The sequence below is a fragment of the Aphelocoma coerulescens genome, chromosome 3 (genome assembly GCF_041296385.1).
Source record: "Aphelocoma coerulescens isolate FSJ_1873_10779 chromosome 3, UR_Acoe_1.0, whole genome shotgun sequence".
Classification (NCBI taxonomy): domain Eukaryota; kingdom Metazoa; phylum Chordata; class Aves; order Passeriformes; family Corvidae; genus Aphelocoma; species Aphelocoma coerulescens.
The window spans coordinates 95,820,217-95,841,012 of record NC_091016.1 but is presented as its reverse complement, the minus strand read 5'-3'; the positions used below and the strand labels follow the sequence as shown (position 1 = coordinate 95,841,012).

At 38.4% G+C, this 20,796-nt stretch overlaps 1 protein-coding gene across 1 annotated transcript in view; it reads left to right on the top strand.

The window, feature by feature from the left end:
- The window catches only part of COL19A1 (collagen type XIX alpha 1 chain), a 185,008-nt gene that overhangs the window by 34,268 nt on the left and 129,944 nt on the right, over window positions 1-20,796 (top strand). Inside the window, exons 8-10 of the mRNA XM_069011349.1 lie at window positions 523-648; window positions 1,114-1,176; window positions 9,511-9,564. Coding sequence (XP_068867450.1) covers window positions 523-648; window positions 1,114-1,176; window positions 9,511-9,564 — 243 coding nt within the window. The remainder of the gene's footprint in view (window positions 1-522; window positions 649-1,113; window positions 1,177-9,510; window positions 9,565-20,796) is intronic.

Genomic DNA, 20,796 nt, shown 5'->3' with positions numbered 1-20,796 from the left:
GTCCTGTAGTATTTCTTCAGGTTGGCTCAGTTCTCAGGAGTCACAGACAGGTGAATCTTGGCTTCAGGGTTTTTTTGTTTGTTCCCTAACTAGGTATGCCAGAAGTGTTTAACTAAAAAAAAAAAAAAGTTTTCCTTAGCACTCACTTTTATATTTTGCATTCTGGGGTGGGGGAGAGAACAGGACGAGGCTGAGAAGTACTGGTTTTTTCTCCCCATGGACATTTTTTGTTTCTGTGTCACTACTAATTTTGGGAGACTTTTTTCCTCTGTCTGGGCTCTTTCGGAAGAGAGAAGTGGGACAGTCATATCAGTTTTAACAGGCATCGATTTTAGAACAGAAGGATTGCAATATCTAGAATTCATTTTTTACAGCTTTTTTCTCTGTTTGGAAATTGTTGTCACTTTCCATATATGGTTTGTACAGGAGTATTAAAACAGAAGGTGACTTAAAACTAGTGTTTGGATGGTATTTACCTATTAACCAAAGTGGACCAAAAACCAGAAAATCTCTTTATTCTAGTGCCCACGTGAGGAGAGGTTACTGGCTACGACTTCAGCACCAGTGACTGCTCATGCCAGCAAGATATACTCGCTTCCAGGAATGCAGCAAGAACCTACACAGAGATGCTACTGCTTTCCAAATAAAGTATAAAGTTTTCCTATTGCCTTTTAATGCATCATGCTTTTTAACCCTGCTAGGTATAATACCAGTCGGGTTTGTTTTTTTTTTTGCAGTCATGAAAAAGTCTTACTGGTTTGTAGTATTTTAATGTACTTACATTGTATTTCCCAGTTAAGAAACAGTACATTTTGCATTTAGTTAATGTAAAGTTTGAGACATCAGTAAGGTTTAATTGTTTGAATATACACCCAAAGAAGTACCATGGTTAAAATGAGAATTATATTTAGGCATTACATTTAGTGTAAATGTTTTTACTCGAAAATAAATTATATTCTACACAGTGTTTGTTTTCTTTTAATACTTCTCCTGGGTGTCGCACTATATTTATTGAGTCATTTGCTTTGTTAGGCACTTGTGACAAAGACAGGAAACAAAACCAAATATATTTTAGATCTGCTTTGTTGACTTTTTTATTTCTTTTAAAATCAGGGAGAAGCAGGATTGCCAGGAGTAGCTGGTTTACCAGGCCAGAAAGGAGAGAAAGGTGAAAAGGTAAAATATCACTTGAATTCTCTCTTTCAAGTCTTTATTTTGGCTTATCTTTCTTAAATAGGAATTACGTGGATTCTGTTATTCCTTGAAGGAATCTGCCTGAACACAGGTTAGATCCTTTATCAGTCAATGTCTGGCTCTATGTGTGAGCTTCCTGTCAGGCATCTTACAGCTGCCTTGCTTTGGGGTCACCCCATAAATTCTGTGGAACACAGTTAACCTGCCTGGGAAGCACATGCCTCCCCAGCCCCATCACTGTGCCTTATACAGAAGTCATGTATATAGTTTGGCAAGAATTTTTCCATATCATGTGTGTACATCACTGCTGATGGGCAGAATCCCATGTGGTTGATTCATCCTTGCAATCATCAGTAGGAGGGTATGAAATATGAGCTCAGTATATTCTTTGACAACACTCATACCTGAAACTCTCTTAATTATGAAGAGAGAGGAATCTGACCTTGGCAAGGCTCTAGGATGGTCCAATGGGTCCTTTCCTTGGGCCTGTTCTGAATTTTTCTGTAATGCTTACCATAACATTCTTATGCTGTGTAGCTTGGGGATTTCCTAATAATATAGGTCAACATATGAGATGTTTTCCCTTTGCTCTCCATTCCTTAAATTTTGTCGGAGGATGCTGAAGTAGGACATGTCTGGGAATGTGTTTTCCATGTGCTATTAGAGCGGGAAAATTGAATAAACTATTGTAAATCTGCCAGAAAGACCATGAGATAGGAATTGAGTTCGGGGAATGCAGTGTGAAAGGAAGATGTCTAGAATGTCCTAATCCAGAGGTTAGGACGGAGGTATCCTAACCCAGCATCCTACCTTGCAGCACACCATTTAATATGTGATCTGAAATAGTTTGTGAAGACAGCCAGGGCTGTTCTTACAGCTGTAGTATCTGGCTGAAAAGGGCCCAGTTCTGAGAAGGCTTATCGACACAATTGATTGAAATTAAGAATATTCCTTGATAGTATACTGCCCCCCCCCACAACTCCTCCCCTCAAATATGTATTTCACTTTTGGTACAAGCTGTATCTTTAGGTGAAAAAACAGATCAGTCATGTTAGTTTCTATAGTCCAGCTGAACCTAGGACTGCTGTCAGTTTACAGACTTAATCATGGAGTTTTGATCCTCGGTCTGAGTGCATTGAACAATTGTCAGTTTTTAGTTTTAGCCTATGTCACCAGCATAGGGAGTTCCTTAGCATTTGTGTGGGAAACTGCTCTTCTGCTCCTGACCTGATCCTTTTAGACTATTATTGCTACTAAGATGGGAGAGGAGACTTCACAAGTCTGAGGTTTTTTACCATTTCATTTCCCAGCCAATTAGTAGTATTTACCATGCTAAGCATAGTGCCTCTAAATAAAGCATGCAAGTGCCTATGGTCACTTCTGGTTCTCCTCTCCCACTTGTTTTACAAAGAGAGCCTCATTGCATGGATTCTCTATGCATGGAACTATCTAAGGGTCAATGAACCCCGCTGCACTGAGCAGTTTAGCCTAAAGAGAGTATATTGACATCTATGAATGTCCTTTCACAAAATTGAATGAATCAGCAGGTTAAAGTCAGGGGTAGTACAGCAAGCAGGTAGAAAGCTACTTAATTTGAACTTTGCTTATAATCCACCAATACTTGTCACTCCCTAGCTTTGCAGTGGGTGGGTTTTTTTCTTTTGGGGGGGATGGAGAAGGGGGGTTGGATGGAGGGCACAGTATAACTGTGATCAGGATTGGGTCACTGACCTTTGGCAGCAAACAAATCCTGTCTTGAATAGTGCCTGCCATGATGCAGCTGAAAGCAACATTCTCTGAGGTTTTAGTACCATTTTTCTCATTGACTCTGCATTTAAGCAAGTTTTCAGTAATATTCCTTCTGAATGATGGCCTTGTTACATCAGTAATTAGACCTGAAGAGGCAGAAAGACTCCAGAACATTCCAGACATGTAGGATACATGATTTATTGTCAGATTATGTAAAGGAAACTAACAGACTCTTGGCTGAGTGTTTTGTAACCTGCTATACAAAAAATAGGCATCCTCTTGATAACTTTGCTGGCCAGTTACAAAAAACCAGGTCTTCTCTAAGTTGTGTGTGGTTCCTAAGCACATATTTCCCACTTTGCTTGTGCTCAGCTTCTTATTTTATTGTTTCTTTTTCTTCTAAATCACATCACTATAGACATCCAACTAACGATATTTAAATGTACTTGCAATTGCAGCATCCAAGTGAAAATGTTAATTTTTTACTTTCTTTCATGAGAAATTTCTGTTTCTGTTGATATTATCTCTTTTTCAGCACAAAAGTTCTTCTCCTTTTATTTTACTTTATCTCATTCCAATTTCATATTCACTTCAATTAATTGTATCATTGAATTTACATGCCTTTTTTTTTGTTGCTATGGGATTGACAAGGAAGTCTCTATCTACGCAAATTGATATTAGGCTATGTTCAAGCCCTTCAAAATTTCCCTTTTCTTCAGTCTCACATCATTGTTCCCTAAGGTCAGACTGTTTAGAAACATATAAGCGATCACTAGTATAAAGTATGATAGCTTGCAAGCCATTTTTAGGCATCTTGAATTTTATTATTAGCCTGTTTCCACTTCATTCCTGTACTCTTTGCTCATCTTAGTACCTCTGAACAGGTCTGAACGAAAGTTTGAAGTATATTGCAGGCCCAAAGGACTGAAGTGCCATATTTTCACTGGAACAAGCACTCATGCAGATATTGATATATCTCTGGCACACTGTGCATCTGAATGCACAGGAGCATCACCGATCTAAACTATGCCATTTGTGTGAGTAGCTTTCCTGTTTGTATACCTGGCCTTCCATTGTGACTTCATGAGGACAATTCTTCACTCAAAACTATTATCTCCAGTACTTCAGGCATGAAGTATTTGGTTTGCTCTGCAGGATATTTTTGCTGGGAGATCAGCTTCTGCAGCAAGGGACCACCTCCTGTTCTTTAATTTCTCAATAATTAAAACTGAAAAAGTCACCAGGAGCAACTTTGTTTGCTACTGCTAAGTGTACAATTTAGACTGTCTCTAAATAATATGCTGTATTATTCTCATGGCAGCTTGATTCTTAGCACAGTGTATTCCACAAGCTGCAAGTGGACACAAGTCAGGTGGAAGTCTCCTGTGATTTTACCACATTTTGATATCTCCTTTGAAGCTGGTTTTTCTCTTCTGCTGATCTGAGTGAGAAATTTACTATGTTTTCTATTTGGTTGCAATTTGTACTACTTCAGCATGGTATGTAGCTACTCAGTCTTACAAGCATATTTGTTGTTAGGAAATGTCTTTTGATAATGTTGTAAAAGGTCCTGTTTTGTCCTCAATATGTAGAAATTCTTAAGAAAGGCAGAATATGAATGACAGAATTTACAAGCTGATTTTCACTCTCAAAGAGGCTAAAAAGTAACTGTTTTCTACTTTTATTTCTTTCAAGTAGACTTAGTGCCCATGAAATATTTTAAATTGAAATCTAAACAGAATTAAATATTTTGCTATAACAATAAACCAATCCGAGCTGTGTTAATAGGTCGTTGGTTAACGCTGTAAGTGCAGTAGGGACCAAAAACCCAGAGGCAGAGTGCTTTCAAATATTAAAATGCCTGTTAAGGCACACCATAGAAAACTTTATTGCTATCCAACTTCAATAATTTAAATTTTACTTAAGGAAAAAGACATTTAAAAGGCTGTTTTGGGATTGGTAGAGATAGGTTTATGCAATATATTATTGCACTAGGAAAATATTTTTAATAGAACGATATGAAAAAAGAACTCCTGGAGAACAAATGAAGTGTCTGAACTGCTCTTTGCTTATTTTCCTTGCTAATCTTTCTTTCCTGCTACTCTGACTTTCGCCTTTAAAATCCAGTTGACTTTATTCTACCTAAAGCATACCTTTTTTACTATGCAACCTTCCAACTATGATCCTTTCTGGCTCAGTCTTTGTTGCTGAGGTCATTGATAGGGACCTAGAAGCTGGAATGCAAGAAAAAGAAGAAAATGGAGCAAAATATGGCTGGTTGTCAGTTATGACAAAGTCAGGAATTTCCAGTACACTTAGTAGAATATAGACTTACAGTAAGCAGAAAGAAATGCTTCATGCTTACCTAAGAATTTATGGATAGTCCTACTTTTATTTTACCATCTAATAGTCCAAGTTATCCAATTAATAAGGGAAAATATCATTAGTAATGCAAATTAATTTTTTTCTTTTAAAAAATTCTGAAATGTAGACTGATTTTCTTTGTTACCATATTTGCCATTCCAGTATTCATCTCAGTCATGAGTTTAAGTCTTCCTGAGTAGTGGAGAAGGTGGCAGCAAGTCCTCAGTGCTCTGAGGTGCTCAGAGGTGTGGGGGGAATGTCACACTTCCCCAGTGGGGCCATTCCAGAGCTGAAGCAGGACCAGGGGAGCCAGAAGTGACTGGCACTGGTGCAGGAGTTAAACCAGCAACACCCAGCTCAGGCTATGGTGAGGCTGAGCTCCTGCACTGATGGGACAAGACACACCTGGGGGCTTCTGCTGGGACTAACAGGGATGATACTTACTGGTCTACATACTCCCTGCTGCTCCCACAGCAGTAGGGAAACCCTGGAATGATGCTGCGTTTGGGATGTGTTTGGGATGTTTTCTTTCTCTTAACATATTCTCTGAATGTGAATTCATTTTTTCTTTTTTGCTAATGTACACCTTTTTTTTATCTGGATATTTCTGGTGATGTTGTGTCCTGGTTTTAGTTGGGGCAAAGTAGATTTTATTCACAGTAGCCAGTACAGGGCTCCGTTTTGGATTTGTGCTGGAAACAGAGTTGATAGCACAGGGATGTTTTCATTATTGCCAAGCAGTGCTTGCACAGTGTCAAGGCCTTTTCTGCTCCCTACCCCACCCCACCAGCGAGGGGGCTGGGGGTGCACAAAGAGTTAGAAGGGACACAGCCAGGACAGGTGACCCCAACTACCAAAGGGATATTCCATACCCTACACATGGTGCCATGCTCAGTATATAAAGCAGTGGGAAGAAGGAGGAAGTGGGGGAACATCTGAAGTGATGCTGTTTGTCTTCCCAAGTCACCATAACATGGGATGGATCCCTGATTTGCTGGAGATGGCTGAACACCTGCCTGCCCACAGGAAGCAGTGAATTAATTCCTTGTTTCGCTTTGCTTGTGTGTGCAGTTTTTGCTTTCCCTATTAAGCTGTCTTTATCAGAAATCACGAACTTTCTCGTTTTCACTCTTCCAATTTTCTCTCCCATTCCACCAAGGGAGTGGAGATGAGCAAATGGCTGCGTGAGGCTGGCTGGAGCTAAACCACGACATAATGCACACATGACTACACAGAGATGACAACAGGGAAAGCTAATTTGCTTAATCAAATCTTATCAAACCAAACCTGATTAAGGCTGAGGGGTGTTTTGACAACTGATGTATATCACTCATTTTATCTGAGCTAACATGTCCTCGTTGGAGACTTGCAATGTTGCTGCACAATACCTTAACAGTGTGTGCTCTAGGCCATGTTAATGCCTAAAGCATTAGATGCGTTTGCTTTTATCTTAGTACTAAAATCATCATCTCTCTCTGGTCACTACAAGATTAAATGTTACTGTGATAAATCAATCCCACAGCATGTAATAGTGTAAATATATTGTAAATAAACATGCAATTTAGGAGACAAAATAATGAGTTTAAATAAAATATGTCTTAAAAGAATGGGTTTTGGTTTTACATGAGAAAGAACTGTAATTTGTTAACTAATTACCTGTTTGTCATTTTCTCTATCCCACATTTGGATTTAGGCTATTTGTCTTTGCTGTCCATTACTGTATTTTGTGTCTGTTACTAGCATATCATTTCTAGTTCTACAGCAGGTGTGCTGAATAAAGACTGCAAGGTGCAGAGGTAAAGGTCAGAGCTTTTGAAGGTCTCTGAATCATTAATGTAAAAAAACGATCACAGGTGTAATACTGCAGGCAGTCTCAGATGTGCAGGATTATTTCCACTCCAGATAGAAAGCTGATTGGTGTCTTTGGAAAGAAGTATGTTTGCTGTCTGCAAATACTTTCTAAGAAATTTGTTTGGCTTGACTTTATGGAAAGTTGACGGAAGCATTTTTTCTTTAATTTTTAATTTTAACCTGCTGAATTTCCACACTGTCTGTGTGATTTTACCAAAACAAATATTGTCAGAAGTATAATAGCTATCTTATTGCTTGCAATAGTTCACATTCTGAAAAAATGTGCTATGGCTTAAGTATTTTATTCAATAAATAGTTTATCCTCAGTTGAAAAGGATTTTCACTGTCACCCTTAGTAAATCGTGAGAGTAGACTTACAGCTCATGGTTCTACCTTTGGGTGTTGTTACACTGCGTGTACGTCATAACCTATAAATGTCAGCATTGTACTACTACTGTTCACCACCTCACAAAGCTGTTTTTCTGGCAACTTATTCTTCACTTTTGTGAAGGACTTTAAGGTCTGCAGAAGGAAAAGAAAATGCCATTAAGGAAAAAATTTAAGATGCATTTCCTGTATTTTTGGTTTTAAGTCTGTCATGCTGTTTGAATGAATACTATTAGATACCTATAGTGTCTAATATTTATATTCATAAAGGCACAAAAAACTACCTTTCAGCCTGTAGGTGTTAAAATCACAACTAGAAGACAGAAGCATAACTTGCAGATCTAATTTGCAGTGGAAAATAATTGTCTTCAAGATGGGGAGTCTGTCTGCTGTTAGTGGAACAGAAGTGTAAACATACCTTGGTTAATTGGCTAGTAAGTCATACAGGCTAAAGGCTTCCTGGAGTGTAGCAGGCTGTGTAATTTTAGACTCTACAGTGCATAAAAATACACTGCTGAAGGTAATGACGTGGTTCTGGTCTGTTAAAATACTGGCAAGTGGCATAAGGGAACAGAGGAATAGATAAGAGAGTCACTCTGAGGATGATTAGATAAGGTAACCTTTATCTCTCATAGTGACAGTGGATTCATGCTATTCACTGGTCTGTTTTTGAGGCAGAGCTGTTTAATATCTTTATCCATGGTCTGGGTGAGGGGATCGCATGCATGTTCAGTAAGAACAAGTCCTGTGAGGAGTGGCTGAGGGAGCTGGGGGTATTTAGGCTGGAGAAAAGAAGTCTCAGGGGTGATCTTATTGTTCTCTCCAAGTGCCTGAAAAGAGGGTGTGGCCAGGTGGGGGTCAGTGTCTTCTACCAGGCAGCCAGTGACAGGACAAGAAAAAATGGCCTCAAGCCGCGTGATGGGAGGTTCAAGTTGGACATCAGGAAGAATTTCTTCAGAGAAAAGGTGTTCAGTCATTGGAATGAGCTGCCCAAGGAAGTGGTGGAGTCACTTTCCCTGGAGGCTTTCAAGAAACGACTGGATGTGGCACTTAGTGCTGTGGTCTCATTGACATGGTGGTGTGCAGTCAAAGGCTGGAGTTGATGATCTTGGACGGTTTTTTTAGCCTTTATGATTCTGATACAACTGTTGTTGTGTACTTCTTGCCAATCTTACTGCTCCTTTCTCAACGTCAGAAAGATCAATAACTTCATTTCAGAACAGAGTTATGATGTTATTCTTGATGAAGAATGCTCTTTTCTTGGTAGAAGTAGACAGACCTAATGTTTGCTTTGTTTTTAAATGAACAGTATATGGTTTCAGTGCTTTTGTTGTGTTCCTCTAGCATTCAAATGATTTTTATTTTAAATTTTTTAAACCTTATACTTGACATTATTTAGCAAAAATTTCTGGTTTTGATGTTTTCTTATGTCATTTTTAAGACTTATGGTCCAATTTACAGCTGCTGGGATCTTCTATAACTCTCCTGATCAGTCTCTCAAAATTTGTCTCTCAAAACTAAGATTTTCTTATAGATTGCTTATGGTTTGGGATTTGCTTTCTCTGAGGGGATAAAAGGGAGGGAGAGAGGAATTTACATAATGTCTTTCAAAAATATGGTGGGCACATGACTTTAGAGAAATCTCTATTACATGTTGAGCTTTCTCACTGTAGAACTGAAAATGGACCCTCTTGGTTTCAGTCTGCTGTTGCGATGAGTTCCTTTAAAATTAGTGGACTTACTTTTATGGAAACGTGGATGTGCAAGTTTTTGTCTGATGAAGTTCTTAATTGACATTATAGGTGTTTTTAAAAGTATTTATTTTGCTGATTTTATTGTTACATGTGAGGCATCCTCCTACACAGTGGTTGCATTATTAAAAAATCATGAGTCTGATATGACCTGAGTAGTTGTTGTTAACCTCAGAAGTCTGTAGAGCTTCTAATTGACCAATTTGTTTTGTAGGGTGAGATGGGTGTGAAAGGACCGGATGGTGTTGCTGGTCTGCCGGGTGAAAAGGTATGTATGTATGTTGATAGGTGATTTAACTCATTGGAAGTGTTTGTTATGTCAGTGGCTCCTCTGTGATTCTGTACAGAAATGGGAGGATAGAGCACTTCTGTTAGAACATTAATGTCTTACCTGCACTGCCATGTTTTTGTAGAACACTGAAAAAGCTGATCAGATCAATAGTACTCTCAGCAGATGTGCTTATTTGGTGGGTTTTTTTCCAAGAAGTGGGGGTTATATAGAGAGTTAAAGGAAGCTGCTTGTTCCACTTGCCCAGTTTGTGGTCTGCAAGCTTAGATAAGAGCTCTTGTGCACTCAACAGTCTGCTTGGTAGAGCTTGAGATAAACGCCACTGACTTCTTAATCAAAGATTTGGAATAGCCATGACTAAGAAGACATGCCAGCCTACCGGTGTATTCACTTCATTTCAGAATGTTAGTGTGCAAAATAAGACAGTTGTGTGCACTTACTGGGTTCAGTGCTACTGACCTGTATTAGAGGAAGTCTGTAAGTCTAATATCTACCATCTTCAGTGCAGAGACAACCCTCACAATACTGAGGAAACAGCCTGTTGCTGTCAGGCTTAAAAGCTGTGGGTTTACAGGATATAAAATTAGGAAACTGTCTTTTATTTGTACTTACTATTTCTGTCTCCAATTGTGATTTGTTAAAAATGGGAGGTAGATGTATATCACCAAAGTTATGAGTTAAAATCAAGGTATTTGTTGCTGATGTTAAGTTATATGTGGTAGAAAACTGGAGAACAGGCTGCAAAGATGTTCAAAGGACTTTGCAATGTTGAGGGACTGAATTGTCAAGTGGTATGTAAAACTCTGAGAAAGCAATAGTCTAGTGATGAAGATGAAGAGGAAAACAAAGGAAGCATTATGCATTTCATGCCAGACTGGACTAGCTATTACTACTCAGGGAAGTGATCTTGGAGTTACAGGTCAAGGAAAACATGGACTCACTGTTTAGTACTAGTCAAATACACAAATAGTATTTAGGAATTACTAGGAAGAGAATAGGGAACAAAGCAAAAGCATTTTAATGTCACCATTTTTTAATGAATCAGTACTATACTGCAACTTGAATGATGTATACAGTTCTGGTTCTCACATCTCAGTGTGAATCTAATAATACCAGAAAAGATTCAGAGGTGATCAAGAGCACTGGGCATCTTCCAATTAAGATGTGACAATGTGGACTTCAACCTGAAAAAGGCACAAATAAGAAAAAAAGATGTCATGTTCTGTTCTCTGTACAGTCCAGAATGGAGCAGAAAATATTAATAAGGATTTATTTATTTATTTTACTCTTCAATGCATGAATTAGAGTATCAAACCTATCTGATAGCAAGCTCAAAAAGGATAGAAAGGGCTCGTTCTTCCTGTTACAATATTACAGTTTGAACACTGTCACAGAACTTGAAAAGTCTGAAAACGTATTAGAAAATTAATGGAGTAAAATTCCATGGAGTGTGTCAGTTTATTTGTCTGAAAGTTCTTGGACTTCAAGAGGCTGGAGTCTGGGAAAGCCACAGGAGAAGTTTTTATGGCTGCCTTGTTGTTATATTTTTCTGTAGATGTCTGTTCTTGCCACAACTGTAGTCCTCTAATTGACTGGAGAAACCTTTGTTTTGATCCAGATAGACAGTGTTTTACTTTACTGTGCTCCTAGATGTGAATTAATGGAAAGAGTTATTGTAAAGCATTGTAGATTAAGATTGATCTAGAGTGAAGCTGTGTTTTCCCTTGGCTCTTTCTGTAGCTCCTACTCTGATGTTATCTTGCTTTAAACTTACCAGGCTACGCTGCTTTTCCAGTCCAAGTTATTATTATTACAGTTTCCATGGTTAATATTGTTTGGGTTTTTTTGCTAAGCGCCTTGCAAATTCATTGTCAGGCCAAATCCCAAAGCTCCTGTTAGTTTACATGAAGCTCAACACTCAGACCATATTTAATATCAAGACATTGTACTTTTTCTGAACATTACGACTCTCTTAATCCAGCCTTTATAAAATACCATTGCTGAAAATTAAAAATGAACTACCATGAAATACGAAACTGTCAAGCATGAAAATAAAAAAAAAAGGCAAGTATTTTGTACATGCATAGCTAGATGAAGAAACTGAGATCCAGTTACCCAGCTTCTGCTAGCCAGAGTGGTCATATCTGTGTGGAGTAGTCCAGTGCTGTGTGTGTTAGCTCCTTTCTGGAGCTAGAGTGAATATTTTCCTCGTGTTGTGAAAGGTATTAACATGTTCTGTCTCTCGGGTGATGTATCAACTATATAAATTTGTAGAGTCTTTTGTTTTTGTGCTCCCTTAAGTGTGGTGTTCTCTATGTCAACACTGTACATAGAGTTAAAGACAATGAAGTGGAGAACAGCAGAAAATCTGTCTGAGTTCAAGAAGCATTTGGACAACACCCTCAGGCACAGGGTGGGATTCTTGGGATGTTCCGTGCAGGGCCAGGAATTGGACTTGAAGATTCCCATGAGTCCCTTGCAACTCAGCATATTCTATGATAAAAATGCTCTAAGCACTTCTGTTTGCAAAGGCATCTCCTACATTTCAGGATGTTGAGGTGCAGACTGTGCAGTGCTGGGAGAGCATTCTGAGGAGCTGCTGCTGTTTGTGTCTGCTGTTTGTGTATCCTCTTAAGGCATTCAACAGACATTATTTATTGTTGGAGGTGTTAAATTCCTTAGTATGGCTATTGTTTTGTTTTTGCACTGTGTATTTCTGAGCTTTGTGCAGATGTGCCCCTGAGTCACTAGTTAGAAACAGGAAGAAGAAAAAAGAAATTTTTTTTTTTTAATTTAACCCAAGTTTGAGGCTTCAGAGAACAGAGGCGCTCTTGCTAATACTCCCAAAACCTATCCACTGCAATACTCCTTTGCTTATACTTAATTCCCTGGGAAAAGGTTCAGAGAATAAATAAGCAATAGATTTTACTCATGTTGTTATGCATAAGCAACAATATCAATTCATTTGACCTATTTTAGGTGTTTAACTTAGAGTGAGATAAACTTGGCTGTTGGAAGTCCTGTTTTTTCAGACAGATTATCTCAAACATACCTGACATAGTGAAAAACTAAACTTAGAATAATAATATTCAATTGACTTTATTACTTGAGAGAATTTTAACAGGAGAATCTCCCAGAGCAGTGCTTGATGCTTATATACTTAATTTTCAAGATGTGGGTAAATGGTGAGACACCTGTAAGGCTTCATATATGGCCTTGACTTCCAAAGATCTTAAGTGTGAAAATTGTTCAGTCTGTCTTCAAATGTGACACTTTGCCCTCTGTCACTTTTAAAACATACTGTCACTGACAAAATAATTTCCCATTCACTAATGCTGCAGTGTTTTTGTGACAGTCTGTTGCTGATAGGTGCACAAGTAAGTGGTGTAGACTTCTAGGAGGCTCTTGCGAATTAATAGGTTGGATCTGCTGAAGGCTGATACAGAGAACAGAATTTAAGGCTTGGTGGCTCTAGGGTAACATAAGAATAGCCTTAACACCCTAAAGAAAACAGAGAATGTTCTGGCCATAATTCAGCAGTTTTGTGGATTTTTCTGATGCAGTTCTTGTAGGCTGCCAAAGAAAAAATGAGGTTTTGTTGACTGGTGGCACACCACAAGGGGCCTGTTGTCTCATCAGCCTTTGGGTTGAAAGAAGTCAGTGTGCTGGTGCTTATGATCAGTCTAGAGAGTCAAGCATCTAATGCAGACCCTTTGGAGCCCTACCTCAGGCCCCTCAAAGTCACAACACAGTAGATAATCAGCACCATTGCATCTGTCTATTTGATGTCTGTCTACCTAGTTCCTTCATCCCCATCCTTTTTCAGGGAACTGTCTTAAGAGATTTTTCTTTTAAATATTAAAACCTACTTGGGATGACAGGACAAATTCTTGAGATTATCAGAGGAGATAGTTTTAAGGTATTTGTTTATAATTCTAAATAAAAGGGTAGTAGTCCTCCCTTGGAGGGAAACTTGCTTCCTTTTCAGGCTATGAGAAGAGATGGAATACAGTGGCACGATCCCTTTCCTGCAATCAGGACTGATTTGAAGCTCAGCCTTCTGGGCACATTTCTTCAAGGTATCTGTCAAACCATGATACAAGAACAACTGGAAGTTGTGATTAATCAGAATCCCTGTGTGTGTGAGACCTTAGGCACTGTCCTTCTGGTGATGTTCAGCAAAGTCTGTGAGAACAGAAGAAATGTGTTGAAGGAAACACTTTGTTAGCCTACATTTTGGTGATTGGCAAGTTAAATTGCCTCTTGGTACACTTCTGAAGCCATTTAGTATATCTGGATTGTAGCCAGAGTGCTGGTTATGGCATGAGAAATTAAATCTGTCCCTAAAGTGGAGGTTTGAGGTAACTGGATTGCTTTAAGGTATATTATGACAGTCACCTATCTGCTCCACAAATTAACCAATCCTGATCTAGCAGTTAGACTCTTTATGGCAACAAAAACTGATTGCTCTGTCACTCATCCAAATAAGTTAAGTCCTTTCCTTCTCTTTGCTTCTGGTTCTATAATGCCATGGAAACGAAGCTCCAAACTGAAAGTTTATTTATGTTCTGGATGCTAAGTGATGGAGTCCTGTTTGGGTTATGGGGTTATTTTTTGCTGGTCTGTGATGCTTTGACAGTCAAGGTGAACTTCTCAACTGTTTTGGCATATACATTTTAGGGGTGGATGATCTCTGTGTACTTGAGAAGTTTAGCAGGAGAGTTCCTGGTTCTGAGAGATAAGTTGCCACCTGTGGCAGGTACTTTGATTCAAAGTATTAAGCCTCTTGGGGAGTTATGGACCTTACCACTCCCTCCAAGTACCTCAGAGGAGGTTTTAGTGAGGTTTCTTCTCCCAGGTAACAAGTTAGAGGATAAGAGGAAATAGCCTCAAGTTGTACCAGGGGAAGTTTAGACTGCATATTAGGAAAAATTTCTTCACCAAAAGAGTGATCAGGCATTGGAATAGGCTTTCCAGGGATATGGTTTGAGTCAACATCCCTTGAAGTGTTCAAAAAATGTGGCATTTGGTGACATGGTTCAGTGGTGAAGATATCAGTGTTAGGTTAACGGTTGGACTCAATCCCAGAGGTTTTCTCCAACCTCAGTGATTCTATGGCTTATGAGTGTTTTGAGTCCTGCTAGCCAGAAAGGCCTTATGCTTCTGAGATTGTGCTCATGGCAGTAAGGCTCGAGGGACTCAAGCTAAGGAAGGTGAGTTATTTACTCTATTCTTGGCCTTTCTATATTTTTTCATGTTTTCTATTATGAAAATATTTTTTCTTCTTTATCAGTGACTGCGTTCTAAAAAATAAAATGGATGTAGGCAGAAAGGTAATTCAGAAAATTCAGAAGATTCACAAAATTAAACTGGGTTTGTCCATTCTCCTATAGCCAAACCTCTATAGTAATTGTTTTCTTATGATTCATATTATATGATTCATAGTATACAATTCATAGTGATGGAAATCATGTGACTGTGTTTCTTAAATTACATTTTGTAAAATACTTGTGACAACATTTGCTTTGAACATTTGACTTTCAAATGGCTTAACCTTACTGGTTTAGTTTTTTGCACTAATTTTTTGCAATCTAGATTGTGAATAGTATTCCTAAAATGTTAAATATATTCAGTAAACTTTTTAAAATAGCTGGTCTTGCATGTAAGCTTGAGATATTCAATATGCTGAGCATTTGCTACTGCGCTCTATAGATGCTCCTGCAGTATATTAACAAAATAGTTTAGACTGGAAAGAGAAAGAAATGCTTATGTAAATCAAAAAGTGTTTATTGCTACACAAATTTATGTTCAAAGACCAGAGAAAAAAACTAAGTGTAGATTTCAAGAAGTCTACCAACTGTATGAGTGCTACTGGTATTTTGAGTCATGAAAGTGAGATTTACTGGAAATGAGGTTTACATGAAACTGTTCAGCAGGTATTTGTAAAAGGATTCGTCCTTCTTTTTTTCAAGCACATGTATTTGTGGTGATAATCCAACAAAATGTATATGAACTCACATATTTTGTGAGCTGGAAGATAATAGTACTGGAATAAATAATGCTGCTAGTCGTGTTGTTTTTCTTAATTTAACTGTATCCTATGGTTATCTGGAATTTCAGTTTTCTCACATCCAATATCACTGTGCTGTCCTCAGTTTTAACTGACTTGGAAACCAAGCACTGATGATTTCATTATTGATAAATTTGATTGTCCTTTTGGAATAGGGTTCTCTTTATATTTGGAACAGGTAAGGCAATAATTAGTAAAAGGCTACCCAAAATGTGATATAGATACCATTTGTGGTATGAATGCTACATCAAAACAGCTTTCTGGCACTTCCTGAATGGTCTACTTTGCATTGCCTGGTGGGAAGAGTTCTCCTTTTCCTTAGTGGTGCCTGAGAAAATGAGTTTGAAAACTGCTGCATTATAAGATTATTCTTCCAATATAAAACATGGCTTAGAAATGTCCAGTGCTTTGTTTTCCAACATGATTTCATTTATGTACATGAATTTAAAAATTTGAAAAAAATTTACATGCTAGTATAGCATGTGACCTCAAATCACTTTCAGAGATGTTTTTAATACCCATCCCCATACTGAGTACTGCAGGGTCAGGGCTTCAGGGCCATGTCATGGAAATTTCATGTCATGAAATCCACAACTGGAAACTTGTTAAATGTACATCCAAATCAAAACATGTCATCGTGAAGATCCTTGTGACCATTGACCTGCTTTACCCATTGCTCCAGCTAGACCGTAGAAACTAGAACTTTCCAGGGCATATTTGACTTTGCAGAAGAGCCATGGATATGGAGCCTGTTGTGCCATTTCCGCATATGCTTCTGGAGCATTAATCACTCATGCAAATGTACAAATCTGAGGAGATGTTGGTGTTGAGCTTACAGTAATGCAGTCTTTTCCTTGCTTACAGTAATGCAGTCTTTTCCTTGCAGCTGTCTTGAAAGATCTCTGGACATATTGCCTTCCACATTTCATGTCCTGTACAGATCCTTGACAGGGATCAGGATATTTCCGAAGTAGCTCATCAGCGTCTTTGAGAAAACTTCCAAAATGCATGTGGAGCACTGGATAGGTACTGCTTAAAGCCGTCTTACTCAGTTTGTCTGTCTTTTATTCAGTGCCATCCAATTTATGAGCTCCCATCACTGCTAAGCAGTTATATTTCAATATTCTTAGATCATGTATGGACATAAATTGTGTTAGTTATACAACTTTTGAAAAATCTTTGTGCTGCTTTGCTCTGGAGTCTCTAACATAAACAAAATAACATGATCAGTAACACAGGAAAAATATTTGACATCAGAAATCTTTTAAAAGTAAGAGAGTTGTGAACTGTAAGAATGTGGTCCAATTGGAAACTTTATTACCACTAAGTTTAAAGCCTTGAGCTTGAGAATTGCTGGTGATGGTAAATCAAGCAATTGAATGCCATCTATTGCAGCAACAAATCATCTACAAGTTTTGTACTCTTTTTGTGTTTTCAGTGATATCTTAGTGTAAAATTCATGTACATCTGATTTAAGAGATGGATGCATATGAAAATAGAATGTCTCAAAAGATTTTTGATGCATAAATATGCTTAAAAAGAATTATCTTACTTGGAAAATACACTTTAGACCATTATGATTTCCAGAATTTGTTTCATTGCTTCAGCATGTATGGTTCTTGCTTGCTTGCTTTTGCTCTCTCCTTAGCATTACAAGGAAGTGTTTTGAATAGCCTTTGATCATAAATTTGATTCCAGAGAGCTGTCTGCTGTGCTGACTTATTTTTGCCTTATTAGGTGATTTTTTCAGTTCACAACTCCAGGAAATGCTGAGCTCCCTGGTTTTTCCTAAAGCTAAACGACAGCAGTTCAGTTCAGTTCTCGATAGAAAGCTCGGTGGAATCAAATTACCAGGCATGCAGTGACTGTGCTTGGGTGTTATTTCCATTCTGGAAGCAATGATGCTGGTGACTGCTGTAGGTGTTGGTGAGCAGAGACTTCATTTTTCAATTAAAGAATCACTGCTTTTTGAGGGAAAGGAAATACGCTTCAGTCCCATCTGAGGAAAGTTATGGCATTGTCTTCTGTGCTCTCATGGGTTCTCTCAAAATCAGATTAGTATGCCTCTGTAGAACAAAAGTACAAATGTGATTTTGGAGCCAGACATTACTTCTTGTATTGCTTGGCATCAAAGCCGTGGGCTCCTGCAGGCAAATGACACTGGTGAGATAAGAGTGGGAGGTATATGTACTCTCTGGTATTTGCACTGGCACTGCAATAAGCAGCAGAACGTGGCAGGTCATGGGCCTGGAGCGCAGCAGCCGCCGATGTGATGTGATGTGAGGTGAGGTGTGGCCAAAGCAACCAAAGGTCACCATTCATTTTCCAGGGTCTGGGATGCTGGGAGCGAAGCAGAGATGGCATCCTGCCATGCAGGGCAGGCCTTTGTTAGCCTGTTATGTAATGTGGAAGTAAAACATAATGCGGTTGTTAAATAATGCAGTCATTAAATGCAGCTCTTTGTTCCTTAATCAGAGAGTCATGAATACTCTAGCTGTGAGTCTGCCTGGCTCTGGGATTCTTAACTGTGTTTCAAAAGCTTCAGTCAGGACCTACAGAGCTTGAAAGGGCAGGGGGAGGCTTGAGGATTCTTCTTCAATTGTTCATAAATTGTATTTATTGGATTGTTTCTGAAAGATTTCTGTGGCACATAGATTTTAGTCGTGATTATTTTTTCCCCTTCATTTATGACAGCTAGAGACTATGTTTTTAAACTGATATTCTGAACTTCCCACATCTCATCAGAATGCAGTGCTTTAAGAAAAGTACCCATTATTGCACTGTAAAAGTTGGCAGCAGTGTGTTGCAGGAAATGGACTAATTGGGGAGGAAGGAACTTTCTCACTGTACTGCCGCATTGTACATCTTGTCTGACACATTCTGCTTAGTTTTGTTTGTCTTCTTGTAATGCACTAGGTATTAAACTTCACAGAATACTAGATTTTTTGATCTGATGAATCATTGATCTATATTAGGATTATTATGGATAACTTGTGTTATTCTGCTTCATTTAAATTATATATGAGTATTTTCTCCCTGGATAATAACTCCTATTATGAGTAGCACATTAGATTTTTTAAAAAAATTCTTTGTTTCATACAGTAGAACATTTATACATAGTACAAATTATACAGAGATTATAGATCATACTGTTGGCTGCTGTGACTTGTGGTCTTTTAACTCTCCTTTTCCCTCTTTTTAGTGGGTGAGTTATATTATTAAAATTTAAATAAATGCAGCTCATGTGTGCATTTTTAATGTCATTGAATATATTTCTTGCCCCCAAACCCACTAAAATTATAACATAGGTTTATATTCCAAATTCAATGTCAGTTGCTTTTTTTTAAATTCATAGATACCAAATTGTTGGAAATAAAAACTGCCATTTTATTAGTATAGTAAAATCATTCATAGGTGTTACAAAGCAGAATACATTTTTCTTTTTTTCGTTCCCACTGCTAGCCCATATTTATAAACACCTAAGATCCATCCCGCATGTTTCAAGTCTGAACTGATTAAATCAATGTGACACTCTGAGGCTGGGCCAAGTCTTGTCTAATCAGCAGTCAGCACTGTTGCTCTGGCATGAGGTTCTCAAAAATAGAAACACAAGAAGTCAAACAAGTAAGTGGAAGGGCACTAAAAGAAAAAGTGCTGCTAATTCCACTGTTGACTTTCTGTCTAATGGATTCTTGTTCCCAGGCCACGCTAAGTAAAGCAACTGGCGCGGGATGTGTTCCTGCAGATGGCTCAGCAGTGACACACGTGGCCCAGCTGGGTGACAGGTGTTTGATTTGTGTTTAACAAGTACCTCACACAAGACAGATTTTTTTTTTTCCCCAGATACTGAGAAGCTAGTCATCTGATGCTTTTTCTTCAGAATTAACACCGCTTTTACTATGCTTCCTTCCTATTGTGAATGACAGTTCTTCTGATTGACCCATAGACATGAAAATAACATGATTCCACTTTGAAACACACTAAACAGGAGAAATTAATTCATAACTAACTTTGTTTAATAGTTGTAACCTATACCTTTACACATAGAAGATGCACAGCGTATTATTTGTAGCTATTGACAATAATGCCTCAAGAAATAATTATTTAGCTGTCCACTTCACAGAATGAAAATTCACTTAAAAAGTACGTATGGAAGGAGAGTGCCAGACTTCTGGGTTGTGGCCATTATACTCTGTGTTAGTGTGTCTTCCCATAACATGACAAAATTTTGGGACTTTCTCGGACACTGTAGCACAAACCTGGAGTAAAAGAAATTCCCTGTCTGGTGGAGCATACAGTATTGATAGAGGTGCACCCAAGGCCACACGGGAAGAGCAACGGTGGGAAACTATTTAACAGATGTGAATTATGTACAATGTGTACAATGCTATTCCTTAATGTATTTCAGAAGCTTTATTGTAAGCTGCATTATAGCACGCTGCATAATTAGAGAGAGAATGTCTTAATCGCAATTGGGGGGGGGAAGGGGATTGGTTTTCTTTTCATGAGTAGAAGGCATTTGTTAGTCAGTGCCATGACAGCAACTCTGCTAGCAAAGGCAGCAATGAAAATAGTAGAGTAGCAGGATGACTACCAATCATCTTTGATTAATGGGAACCTAAGCAGGTAGGATGTGTAATGTAAAAGTGGCTGTGGCTAGTTTGTCTTCCCCACCCCATTTCTCCATACTTTGGTCTGAGAATTTTTGTCTTCTGGTATCAAGTCTATGAGTTGGGAAAAGGTAAGGCTTCAGGATCTGTTAATAAAAATGCGTGACTCTTTACAGTGACAGGATTGCAAAGCCAGTGTTGTCAAATCGCCAGAAGAAATACCACCCTGTAGAATACACTACACTGGCAGTACTTCTGCTAAACCACAGAAGAATCAGAAAGGAATGCAGCTGGAGAAACAGGTGTCAGTGTATCTTTGATTCTCTAAACCAACATTAGGCTTTAGGGAGAGGATGGTTAAAAACTCACGCAAATGCCTATGTCCCTCGGATAGCAGACAAGCTGCTTTCTGTCAGGCATCCCAGCTGTGGTATGCAGAGCAGGACAATAAGCCTCAAAGAGGTTAAAAAAAGGCCTGAAAGAGATAATTACAACCCTACTAGGCTGAGATGTCATCATTACTCACAGAAG